This window comes from Psammomys obesus, unplaced genomic scaffold (assembly GCF_907164565.1).
Source record: "Psammomys obesus unplaced genomic scaffold, mPsaObe1.curated_primary_1811, whole genome shotgun sequence".
Classification (NCBI taxonomy): Eukaryota; Metazoa; Chordata; class Mammalia; order Rodentia; family Muridae; genus Psammomys; species Psammomys obesus.
The window spans coordinates 2,517,070-2,530,517 of record NW_026594216.1 but is presented as its reverse complement, the minus strand read 5'-3'; the positions used below and the strand labels follow the sequence as shown (position 1 = coordinate 2,530,517).

The 13,448-nt window shown below is 42.0% G+C and overlaps 1 protein-coding gene across 4 annotated transcripts in view; it reads left to right on the top strand.

Annotated features, from left to right (window-relative positions):
- Positions 1-13,407, top strand: part of Gpsm2 (G protein signaling modulator 2) — a 44,005-nt gene extending 30,598 nt beyond the window's left edge. For all 4 annotated transcript variants that reach the window (XM_055618199.1, XM_055618196.1, XM_055618197.1 and 1 more), the window contains 5 exons: positions 4,106-4,176; positions 8,688-8,864; positions 10,798-10,948; positions 11,781-11,998; positions 12,685-13,407. In XM_055618199.1, coding sequence (XP_055474174.1) covers positions 4,106-4,176; positions 8,688-8,864; positions 10,798-10,948; positions 11,781-11,998; positions 12,685-12,909 — 842 coding nt within the window. In that variant the 3' untranslated portion in view covers positions 12,910-13,407. The remainder of the gene's footprint in view (positions 1-4,105; positions 4,177-8,687; positions 8,865-10,797; positions 10,949-11,780; positions 11,999-12,684) is intronic.
- The last annotated feature ends 41 nt before the right edge of the window (positions 13,408-13,448 follow it).

Genomic DNA, 13,448 nt, shown 5'->3' with positions numbered 1-13,448 from the left:
CACACACACACACACACACACACACACACACACACACACACACACACGCAGATGCGTGAACTATAAACACCGATCACTTCACAGCCTGTAATCACAGTTTAACCATAGGGCTAACCCAGTAAGGCAAATAGAAAATTCAGAGGATAACCTGTCCTCCCACAGTGCATGTTGTTTGGAAATTAGTGTCAGGAAAGTAGCATAGAAGTCTGGACCTGGTGACACAGGCCTGTAACCCGCTACTGAGAAGGCAGTTCAAGGCCAGGCTGAGTAACACTGTCTAAAAGAGTAAAATGAGGATTGTGGTACAGCTTAGTGGCATAAATGCTTGCCCCAAACATGCATAAGCACAGCCCCTAAATTCCATTATACCCACATGCAGAGGCGCACATACACACCCACAGATGTAAAGTATCCATTTGAAAACTTGAAAAGTGTACTTCTAAGTAACTTACAGATTGAGGAAGCAATCTTAAATAATATTAAATATAACTTAGAAATGACAATGAAAATAAAGTATTTCAATTAAAAATTTGTATTGTATGTATATGTATAAAACATATTGGATGTTTTATCTGTATCTGTGTGTTTGCATCACTTGTGTGCCTGGCGGCAAGAAGGAGGGTATCGGAGCCCCAGAACTGGAGTTACCATGGTAACTGTGAGCCACCATGTGGGTGTGGGAACTGAACTCAAGTTCCACAGAGCCATCTCTCCACCCATATGTCTGTCTTTCTCTCTCTCTCTCCCTCTCTGTGTGTGTGTTAAGACAAAATGAAGTGAAGGTTTCCTTTACAGTTATAATTTGGTTCTTTAAAAAGGTTAGCAAAATTACAATAAGATAATCTTTTATAAAGAGAAAGTGAAAAAGAGAGAAGGGGGTATAACAGTAGATGTACAGATTGAAAAGGTGAAAGGTTCAGAATAATTTTAGGACAACCTATTTTAAAATCTAGGGGAAATACCAATTTCTAGAAACATAACACACGATAAAGAAATTATGTCGGTAATCAAAAGTCTTCCCTTGCCAGGTGAGGGTGGCGCACACCTTTAATCCCAGCGCTAGGGAGGTAGTTGGATCTCTGAGTTTGAGATCAGCCTGGTCTAGAGAATTCTGGAACAGTCAGGAACACACTGAGAAACCCTGTCTTAAAACACACACACACACATACAAATCAAAAACCAAACCAAACCAAACAAACAACAATTAAAAAAAAAAAACAAAACAAACAGTCTTTCTGCTAGGAAACAGGAATGCTTAACAGCTGTCCTCATCTTTTGATGAGGTCATACCCTCCATGAGCCTATTCTGAGTTGAATTTTTCATAAGTCAAAAATGCATTTAACATGCCTGGCATACCAAACATCAAAGCTGAACAGTACCCTAACTGTAGAGTGCAGGTGGATTTCTCTGGTGATTCGGAAGCTGCCTCCCACTCACAGCTGCCCAGACCATGAGGATATCCTGCTGCAAATGCCTGGGGGAGGATCCAAATTCAGTAAACAATTTTTGCTAAATGTATCATTTCATATCATGTAAAAGTAAAAAAGCTCAAAGCGTATCATAAGCCAGGGATCATTTCTATAACCTTCCACAACATTTTACATTTCCACAACATTTCCCAGATAACTGGGAAACTTCATCAGCCTGAGAACCATGTACCTTTGATATCCAAACTAGAAATAAACAGTACAAGACAGACCAGCTTCAGTGAATGTAGATTCAAAACTCCCATAAACAAACAAAACAAATCCAGGAAAGTAATTTAAAGCAAGCAGGTCTTTGTGGAGCGCGCTAGAGCCTCTTCAGTGTTGTTTGCATGACTGCAGGATGGAGTTGTCGTGGCTGTTGATGCGTGTGTTCTGTTCCGGCACGTTCTTGATCTCATTAAACACGTCAGGCTTCATCCATATTGCACGGCATTTGGCAACCCTGCTTGCGGTTTAATTAAGCCACAGACTTCTGTGTAGTTTAACGCTGTTGGCATTGTGCTGGACAGGCTCTCAGCTAGCTGTCTAAACTTACCCCGACTCCGCCATTCGGTCTTCCAGGAGGCTCTCACTCCAGCTCTAAGCTCCACCCATCTTCCTTCTGCTTCCCCTCTCCTTGAGTCTCCGGCTCCTGCATCCGGAAATCCCACCTTCATACTTTTCTGCCCCATTCCAGCCTGAACCAATCAGCAGGAAGACAACCCTGATCCATCTCTAATGGGTTCCCCTTTGGCAAGTGAGAAAGGACCAGCATTTAGAAACAGAAAACCAATGATTAGGCAATAGAAATGACAATACCAAAATCCTGCTAGCACTTAGCTCTCTGCCTCACAGAATTAACAACTAAAAATACAGGGATGTACCTTCTCACCGTGAGGGAAGGTCATCCCAGCACATCTACATGGTTTTGATTACAGCACATCTACATGGTTTTGATTACAGCAACTAATAACATAATCTTTAAATAATGAAAAACAACCAGGGATTCAACCAGATTCAATATCAGAAAATCAGTTAATGTAGTTTACCAGTAAACATACTAAGTATGAAAACAGCCCAATTATCCAAATGGGTCTACAATTCTTTTAAATAAAAATGCTTCGTTAAGAGTGTCAGATTAGAGAAAGAATAAGATCCAATCTACTTAGAAATATGTAAATTAAGATACTGTGTTAGGATTGTGCAGCAAGTTACAGGGCGGGCTCACAAATCATGCCATGTGACTGGTTCCATGTGGGAGGTTTATTAAGGGAAGGGGGAAGGGGTCACAGAGACCCCTGAGTAGGGCAAGGGGGGGTACCAGTTCTCTTAGAAGGTGACCCAGAGCATGTGCAGGTGGTTTCAGGTGGTCTGCAGGTGGCCTCACAGATGCCTGACATCCCTGTTTGTCAGGTCCCTCAGGGCTGGCCGTAGAGATGCCTGCTTATGGATCCCAACAGTCAGACTGAAAATAAAAGGATGAAAAGTATTTGTCACACAAGAACTAACCGAATGGAGATAGCTGTGTTACTACTGGATAAGATGTTTAAGATAAAAGGTCTGTGGCAAGGGTGTGGCTAAGTGGTAATACTTACTAGCATATGCCAGGTCTAGGATCTCTCGTACCAGAGGAAGAAGGCACACCAAAGAAGGAAGTTATATACAGCGGGACTTACACAAGAAGATTTATGTTGGTCATATTTTAAATAGGATGTTAGTTATGAGGAGTGCTTTATATTATGCCCTTTTGGTGGTGGTGGTAGTTTGTTTTTTTAACAAGGTCTTGCTGTGTAGCACAGGCTGTCCTTGAACTTACTATACACTCCAGACTGGCTTTGAATTTTTATCCTCCAGACTCAGCCATCTGAGTGATTGGTTAAGAGCCATGCAGCATGGTGTCTAGCTATATTTATACCTTTGAAAAATACTGCTTAGGGACTGGAGAGATTTTTCAGTGATTAAGAGCAGTGGCTGCTCCTCTGGAGGACCTGGGTTCATTTTCCAGCACCCACAAGGTGGATCCCAACCTTCTGTAACTCTAGTACCAGGGGCCTGGACACCCTTTTGTGGCCTCCTTGGGCACCAGGCATGCATGCCATGCAGACAAGACACCCATACACATAAAATAAATCTTCAGAAGAAAATGCTCACTTTTTAAAGGACTGTGTGGTTATAGCAATTCTGTCCTTAATATTTAACAAGCTGACTGAAAAGCTGTTTTTGAGAACCTTCTCTTTTATTCGTTCGACTTGTGTCCTGACTGGCAGTGAATCTGTCTGGAAATGGGAAACTTTGGAAAGACTGAAGCTTTCCCATGCTTTTTATGTTCGGGTTTCTTTGCGGCTACATGGACGATATAAACCCGTCATTATAAAATGCCTTTTCTAAATCAAGGGGAACTGCTAGGAACCAGTGATTAGTTTGCGACCAAAATGTGGCTTCTGACATCAGAGCAATTTGGAGGGACTATTTTTATAGTGTGGAAAATAATTACTCTTCAAAAACATGTGTGTTCCTTTCACACAGACTTGTGAATTAGATGTTAGAGCAGAATCTTGTAGTGATGCCAACTTTGTGTTCCAAAGGGCTCCCTGGTTTACTTGAATTAATGTTTCGTTTTGTTTTGTTTGTAACAAAGGTACACGCTCCAAGCTGGGACGAAGACACAGTATGGAAAATATGGAACTTATGAAGCTAACACCAGAAAAGGTTGGCCATTTCATCTTTTAAATTCCATGAACCATTACAATAGTTCAGTAACTTATACGTAAAAGAGTTTAGGCCTTGCCTTATAGATATCACTTAAAATTTTGCTTCCAGGAAAAGTCTAGGGCAAAGGGAGTGAGCACAGCATGCTGTCATGTGCTTAATAAAGATAAATGCATATGTACTTTGTAGATTAATGAAGCATTTCTGCAAGAGCACATAATAAAAGTTACAGTTACTGCTTCTGCAGAGTGTCTAAGATAGGCTAGAAATATTTTAATACTTTTAGGCTATTTTGGATTCTTGAACATACTGCCTTATAAAAAAATGCTTTTCGTTGAAAGGATACCAGAAAGGTTAAAAGCAAGAGCAATACTTTGTCATTCAGTTATGTAGCGACATCATTGCAAAGGTGTGTGCGTGTGAACACGTGCATGTCTGTGCATCCCCGAGCCACATGTGTGGAAGTCATAGAGCAGCTTCGTTCTTCCAACTTTTAATAAAGCACTGTGTGCGCCAGAGGGTGCACAAGAAGTCAGAGGACAATTTATGGGAGTAGGTTCTCTCCATCAGGTGGGTCCCAGGGCTCAAACTCAGGTCATTGGCCTTGGCAGCAAGCAGCTTTACCTCCTCAGCTATTTTACCAGCCCTGACCTTGCTCTTCAGACAGTGTTTCTCCCTTCCCTCCCTTCCTCCCTCTCTCCCTCCATCCTTTACTCCCTTCCCTCCCTCCTTGCCCCTTCCCTCCCTCTCTTCCTTCTCCTCCTGCACAGAATAATCCAAGCCTTGCTGGTTCACAAGCTTCTGGCTGATTCCTTTTTTTTTTTTCAAAAAATTTTTTTTTTTTTAATTTCAGTTTATTTACTTTACATCCCAAGGGCGCCCCCTCCCTCTTCTCCAACCAGTCCTTTCTCCTCAGCCTTCCCCCTTCTCCTCTCTCCTTTCCCCTAGAAAATGGGAGGCCCCCACCTCAACCCTCCCCCACACATCAGGTCACATCAGGACTGAGCATATCTTCATCCCCTGAGGCCAGGCAAGGCAGCCCTGCCAGGGGGAAGTGATCCAAAAGCAGGCAATAGAGTCCATGTTAGAAACATCCCCTCCCCCACCAACTTGCCAGGCACCTCATATGAAGACCAAACTGCCATATATGTGCCATATATGTGCAGGGGGCTAGGTCCAGATCATGCATGCTTCTTAGTTGATGTCTCACTCTCTGTCAGCCCCCGTGGGTCTAGGTTAGTTGTCTCTGTTGGTCTTCTTGTGAGGTTCCTGTCCCCTCCAGGTCCTTCTATCTTTTCCCCAAAATAGGACCCCCAGAGCTCTGCCCCATGCTTGGCTGCAGGTCCCAGCATGTCTCGATCCGATCCCAGATAAGTCAAGTAAGGTTCCTGTCTGCAAGCATAGCACAGCATCACTAATAGTGTCAGGGGCTGGCTCTCTACCATGGGGTAAGACTCAGGTTGGGCCACTTATTGGTTGGTCCCTTCGGTCTCTGTTCCCTCTTTATCCCTGCACTTCTTGTAAGCAGGGTAATTTTTGGATCAAAGGTTTTGTCGGTGGGTTGTTCCCCTCCTTCCACTAGTCTTGCCTGGCTAGGAGGTGGTCGCTTCAGTCTTCATGTCCTCTCCTGTTGTGAGACCCGTTAGGAGTCTCAGCTACTCACACCCACATCCTCCCAGGAGTCTCTCCGGTTGCAGGCCTCCAGCTTGACAAAGAGATGCCCCCCTTAGTTTCCCTCCTTGTTCCCAGCCCTCTCACCTCTTATGTGCCCATCCGCCATGCTCTGACACCAAGGAGCGCTCTCTGGGATTACAGATATGCACTACTCCTGACTTTGTTGTTCTGAGGCTCAAAGCAGCAAGCACTACTAGTACCGCAGGCTCATTTTGCCAACCCCGGGAAGCTTCTTCCCACCTTTTAGCTGAAGTACTTTTTATTCAGGGTACATCCTTCCTAAGCTGTGTTTGTGAGTGTGGAGCAGTTAGTATAATTGGATGGATGTTGTTATTAGACAAATCAAGGCTATTTCCACTTTCATTCAGCTTAATTTTAATTGTTGAAGTAGGCCTTTGTTGCCTTATATATATTTTTAAAAATACTTTTAAGTAGAATACTCATGATAGCAACTTCAGAAAAGTATAAGAAATCAAAAGATTAGTAGTCTCTCATCCTAATAGTAACCTCAAATATAATGAATGTCAGAATAATGTTATAGATGCTGTTCTCTAATAAGCAGTCATACATCCAGAACATCTTCCTAGCTGGGCATGGCAGCATGTACCTGTAATCTTAGCACAGAGCAGGCTGGGGCAGGATTGGAAGTTGGAGGCCAGCTTGGACAACATATATGAAAACCAAAGCCCGTTTCTCATGTCCTTAAACACTCTTCTGCTCTATTGTTTAACTAGAATATGGTTTCTAAAACATTGATACTTTTTACATAACTAGCCTCTAAGCATACAAAATATAATTGTTTTGAATCGTACCTAGATTCTTGTACCGTTTCGAAATGTGGACCTATGAGAGAGCTTATTGGTAGGGGCTTGCTGCCCGGCCTCACAGCCCAGACAGTTGATTACCACAGGTCGGCCTCTGCTCTGTCACACAGTAAATATAATTCTCAAGTGTTTTCTGAAGGAATCGGCTCTTCTAAAAATATCAGTGTGTAAGAGAAGAGGTGGGGAGGAGGGAGGTGTGTGGGAGTATTGGCCCTTGGTGGATGTCAGAGGGCAGCGCTCCTAAGTCGGGTCTCTGCTGAGCCACCTCGCTGGTCATGGAAGAATTAGTCATGTGTTTTTCTTCTTCATAATAAAGTTAACAATTGTTTCATTATTCTCAAGGTATAAACAGGGAACCAGGAGGCTGGGGCAGGATACTTCTTGGGGAAAAGGGTACAGTGTGAGAGAACCGAGGCTCTGATGTCTCAAATTGGAAGTGTGAAAATGCCCTTTTCTGCTCCCGTTTGATTAATCAGATTTTGCTGACTACTGGATTCTCAGTTTCAGTCCCCAATGTGCGTGTGCACACATACACACCAGCAAAACAAAACCACCCACAGAACAACAAAAATGCTTTTCATGCTTATCCTTTGGTAATTCATGCATGCATGTAATGTGTTTGGGCCATTTTCATATCCATTTCACACCCTCTCTTCCCCTTCCCACTCCTGCTGAACCCTTTCTTCACAGAAAGTCTCCTCCTCTTATGTCTTTAAAAGGAATTCTTGGTTAGAAATCACTTTCCCCTCATAGTTTTTAAGGCACAGTTCCACTTTTAAGTTTTTGTCGTTTTATTAAAATGGGTTTTGAGGTACAGTTTTATGTTCTTAAATCCAGGCCATTTTCTTTTTTCCACTTAAAAGGCCATCAAGTTACATAAAAGACCATGTTCCCCACCCCAGAAAAAAAAAAAAAAAAGACCACAATGTTACCTCTAGCAAGTAATTTTCCCTTATGAGCTGTAGATGAGAGTCCACTGCTTGACTGACTTGCTAGCTGCATGCCCCACTCCTGTCAGCCTTGGAGCAGGGACTAAGTGGCCAGTTTCCACAGCGGTGAGCGACTTACGTGGTTTCCACTGGCACACTTGGTATTTGCCACGAGCTTTCTGTGTTAAGTGAGCCATAGCGTTGGCCTCTAGAGGTGAGTGTTGCGACCGCAGGAGTCCAGCGCTCCGTGCTCTGCGTGTGCCTCCACTCTGTTCTGTTGTTGCGGAGCTGCACGGCTGGAGGGCCTGCGTGGGTCTTGACCGTACGGTTCTCCTGCCTGAGATTCCTGAGCAGCTGTCACTGCACCTGACTTTAACCAACTTACCAAATTGGTTTTGTCTCTAATTTATTTCATGTGCTGGAGAGGTGGCTCGGTGGTTAAGAGCACTGGCGGCTCTTCCAGAGGTCCTGAGTTCAATTCCCAGTAACCACATGGTGGCTCACAACCATCTATATAATGAGATCTGATGCCCTTTTCTGGCATGCAGGTGTACATGCAGATAGAGCACTCATAAATAAATCTTAAAAAAACGTAACGGTTAAGAGACTTTATTTCATATTTATTAGAGAAATCACTAGTTTTATCAACAAGTTATTTGCATTATATAAGCTTTACTTATATAAAACTCTACATATACTCAAAAGTTTCTAGCTGCAACAGATTTTTATGTAATTCATATTGAGAATAATACTTTGTCTTCTCTGACCATTCAAAATTTATTTTTAAAGGATTTGGATAACCTTTTTTACTCATGTGTTCATAAAAGCATTCACAGTATGTATTTGATATATGCTGTTAAATATGTTGAATAGATTCATTAGGAATGTGAAGTTGAAACTGAAGCAGAAGGTCCACAGGGCCAAAGCGAGTTCCAGGAAGGCTACATAATGAGACCCTTTCCCTAAACACAAAAAGTAACGACAAGAAAGCCTCTCAGGGATCCGTGATTCTTCCGTCCAGTAGCCAGTGAGTAACTGTGAAGGTGGGGTTTTTCATGCCTGGCTTTCCACTTACAATTTATAGGTACCAAATTGGAACAGTGAAATTCTCGCGAAACAGAAACCTTTCATTGCCAAACCTTCTGCAAAGCTGCTGTTTGTTAACAGACTGAAGGGGAAGAAGTACAAAGGCAGTACTGCCACTAAGGTTCTTCATGATGCCAGCAACTCCATCGACCACCATGTTCCCAACTCTCAGAAGGTATGTTTAAATATGGAGTATTGTAAGTGCCCAACTGTAATATTTGAGTGTCCTTGTATACATACCAAATTGTTGGTGAACAAGTATTCTATGTACTAGTCAAAGAATGTGTCTTTCAGTCTTTCCTACTCCTCCACTAGGACCTACTCTATTCATAGTTTTGACAGTAATACTGCTTTAAGTCACTGTTTGCAAAAGTATCATTTATTTTACTGCTGTTTCCTAGTAACTCATGTTGATGCCAGAAAATAATGAATTAGTCTAGTTTTACAGCACTGGACCTAGTGGAGCAAAGGCCAGTGGATTTTGTTTGGTTTGATTTAGTTTTTCAAGACATGGTTTCTCTGTGTAGCCTTGGCTGTCCTGGACTTCCTTTGCAGACCAGGCTGGCCTGGAACTCACAGCAAACTGCCTGTCCCTCCCTCCCTGAGTGCTGGGATCACAGGCGTGTGCCAGCACATCCGTTTGCCAGTGGATTTTTAAAAAGACAGTAGTTTACAGAGAAAAGTATTTGGTAGCATCAGCTTTTATTTCACTGTTACCAAAACCATAGCCATTGCCCAAACCCCCACCCTAAAACAGGATTTCTCTGTGTATCCTTGGCCATCCTGTATGCACCAGGTTGGTCTTCAACTCAGAGCTAGGATTAGAGTTAAGCACCTCTACCATAACCACTTCTTGATTAAGAAAGTTGTTTTATGGTTCTGTTTCTGTGAATAGACACTATGACGAGAGCAACTCCTATAAAGGAAAACATTTAATTGGGGCTGGCTTACAGAATTCAGAGGTTTAGTCCATTATCATGGCGGGAAGCATGGTGGCGCACAGGCAGACATGGTTCTGGAGAAGTGAGTGCTCTACATCTGGAATGGACAGTCAGCAAGGAAAGAGAGACAGACAGACACTGGGCCTGGCTTAAGCCTCTGAAACCTCAAAGTCCACCCCAAACGACAAGGCTTTTTCCAACAAAGCTGCACCTACTCCTGTAAGGCCACACCTGCTAACAGTGCCACTGCTATGGGCCAACAGGGGCCATTTTCATTCAGATCACCACAAAAGTACACCAGTTTATTGAATTTAATTTAGAAATACAGTATTGGCTTATTGATCAGTATCAACTCTCTAAGCTACCTCGCTACTCTCTATTCTGATAAAGAGGATCAAAGTAAATAAAAAAAGACCACTCTTTCACCAAGTCCCATTTTCAGTGAACAGAGGCCTTTAAATTCCAGTAATAAATACCTCTCACAGTATCTTTTCTTTGGTTTTTGGCTAGTAAAGGAAGAATTACAGATCTGTGTATAGATGATCTAGGGATGCAGCAGAACTAGGACTCAAGGCTCCCAGAACTGAGCTGAAATCTCTGTACTCTTGAAACCTACTGTGGTTTGTTTGTTCTTTTTTGTTTGGACCAGGCTAACTAGGATTACAGGTATAGTCACTATGCCTAGCCTCATGTTGTGTTTTTGATGTAAAGAATTGTGAATTAGTCCTTTTGCACCTAGAACAAGGTCTTGGTGGTAATATATTTGACTATATAGTTTAAGCACTTAATTTCCAAATATCAGATTCAGTTTAAGTCCAGGATTAACTACTCTTTCCCCATCTCATTTACAGGATGCCCTATGCTGTCTCCACCCAGAAAGCTAGATATATTTCTGTGACCTAAGAAACACAGGAATTAAAAAAACAAAAACAAAAAAAACACAGGAATTAAAAGTTTAATAACTAACAAGGATTCTTGTGGGATCTATATGAGAGCACTTTTTTTTTAAACCAATATTGCCTGCCACTTGAATTCTTTTTGAAAATAAAAGGACAATTTTTGTTTTTAATCATTATCGTTTGCCTTTTATAATTGATTACACTATGATGGTCACTGATATCCTCGGGATGAAGAATAATGGAGCATACTCGATTTTCTTTCTTTTAGAAAACCAGTGCAGACACTACTGGAGATGAAGGATTCTTTGACTTACTAAGACGATTTCAAAGCAATAGGATGGATGACCAGAGGTGCTACTTGCAAGAAAACTGCCGCACAGCGTCCACAGCTGCTTCTGCTACCCCCAAGATGAAGAAAGGTAAGCCATCTTTGCTGCTCCTCCAATCTTAGTTCATCTTATTTGAGGCATAGCCCAGGCTGGCCTCACACTTACTGTGTAGCCAACGCTGGCTTTGAATTCCTGATCCTCCTGCTTCCCTCCCAAGTGCAGGGATTGCCAGCACTACCATGCCTGCTTTCCCCAATTTTAATAGTTGTATTTGGAACTGTAATTTCTTATAGTCCCTGTTACAGGAAATACAGTAAAAGGCACCATAATCCTAGCATGTGGCACTGAGTCAGGAATATTAAAGTGAATAAAGCCAGCCTGGGCTACTAGATACTAAAACCCTGATTCAGGAAAAGGCTACTACTAAAGTGGTGGATCATTTGTCTAGCAAGTAGTAGGCCTTCACCACCACACACACAGTAGGTTATTTATGTTATGTACAGATCAAAATACATTTCATATCTAAATGTAAAAGTCTAAAATATATTATTTATGTTGTTATATTTCTCTACAAAAAGATGATTTCTACCATACTGGCCAGCCTTTTAAACCTAGTTCACTAAATGATTCCCATCCAAAACACGGAAGGAAACAAACAGTAGGTGAAATAAAGAAAAGCAATACTGTTTATTCACCTTCTGAAATCCAGCCCCATGCCTCAGTTATCTTGGGTGAGCACTAAAGAGATCTGAATAAGCGGAAGCACTTGGGAGCCCATCCATCCATCCCCCCCACCCTGCTGGGAAAGGCCACAGCAGCCGTGTCCTCAGGATTGCAGAGCAAGGCAGAGAAGAACGATATGCATACAGGTTTCTGGCATTTTTCTAACATTTAGGTGTTTTTCTTTCCCACCTGTCCATAGCACCATCAGTTTCTGTGGTATCCCCCAACACAGATGAGTTTTTAGATCTTCTTGCCAGCTCACAGAGCCGCCGTCTGGATGACCAGAGGGCCAGTTTCAGTAACTTGCCAGGGCTCCGTCTGACAAAAAACAACAATCAGTCCGTACTTGAGCGCCTGATAACAAATGACAAGAAAGAGCCTGATGAAGATTTCTTTGACATCCTTGTAAAGTGTCAAGTGAGTATGTAGATCCACTCCATTCTGGAGAGTAGCCCAGGCAGCTTTCAAATTCTTATGAAGGGCTCACTGCATTAGGCCATTCTTATTTACTTGCCTGTCATCCAGAAGACCACTGTACAGTTTGGGGTATCAAGGTTCCTCTTGCAGGGCCCTGCACTGTAGTATGACGGGAAAAGTGTGTACACTGTACAAGTGGGAGACAGACTGCAGGGGCACCTGAGGGAAGAAAAGTAGAGGATGAAGGGGTGATCAGGGTGGATGGTGACTTGAACACCTGCTTTGTATAGAGCTGGTTAGAAAAACCTTTCTCGGCCGCTTATTTGAGCAAACAGCTTCAAAAGTAGGCAGTAGATTATAGTTTGTTGGCCCTGGCCTAGGCCATTTTAGAAATATATTATATATACAAACCCCTGTAGAGACTGGGCAGATAGTATTGACAAGAATCTAATTTTAATACTTGAACAATTTCCCTTGCATTTTGGTATCCTGCTACGTTTTTTGTGACCAATTGTAATATAATATACTTATGAAGCCCATTTCTGTATAATACTTACATTCTCATTCTGTCAAGTTGCAGAAAAAAGGCAGAAGAAATGCTTGTAAGTCTACCTTCTGACTGAGAGAGAATGTAGCTTGGCATTTTCCTTCCTGATCCTTATGTTTTAATTTCTCCCCATCTTTAGGGATCCAGATTAGATGATCAAAGATGTGCTCCACCACCTGCTGCCACAAAGGGGCCCACTGTCCCCGATGAAGACTTTTTTAGCCTCATTTTACGCTCTCAAGCTAAAAGAATGGATGAACAAAGAGTTCTGCTGCAGAGAGATCCAAACAGAGACACTGAGTTTGGACTAAAGGAACTTCTGCAAAGTAATGCTTTGTTGGAATTTAAGCATTCAGGAAAATAACTAGCAAACCACTAGCTGCTGTGCTATTTCCTACTAAAGAAAAGACTAGTTCTATCAGAACACTGCAGGGAAATTCAACTTTTTCCAAAGGAGGAAACTACACAGCACTGTAGTAGTTATCATGTTCTTAGGGTGTAAATGTTGAAGTACTAAAGACTGACATTCTTCTAGACACTTGTTTCAGGGCAGAATGTCCTGTATGGTGCTTCATCAACTTACCTTGGGGATTTTGCTTGGGCAACTTGTTAGATTCTTTGACTAGGGTAGAATTCAATCCTTTTACTGAGGTCATTTTTTAAGGTTCTAGTTGACAATGACTTTTTTATACTTACCCATGAATATAGTGGATTGCATTGTTTATTGAAAATAATGTAAATGTCCTATGTAAAAAAGATGAAAAATAGTCATAAAATTCTAGTTTCTTTAAGAAAACTATATTCAATATATTTTTAGACAAATCCAGTTGGGGAGATAAGAAATAAACTACTTTTAGCATGCTTTGGGCTATTTGTCTCTTTTATTATATAATACTGCTATAA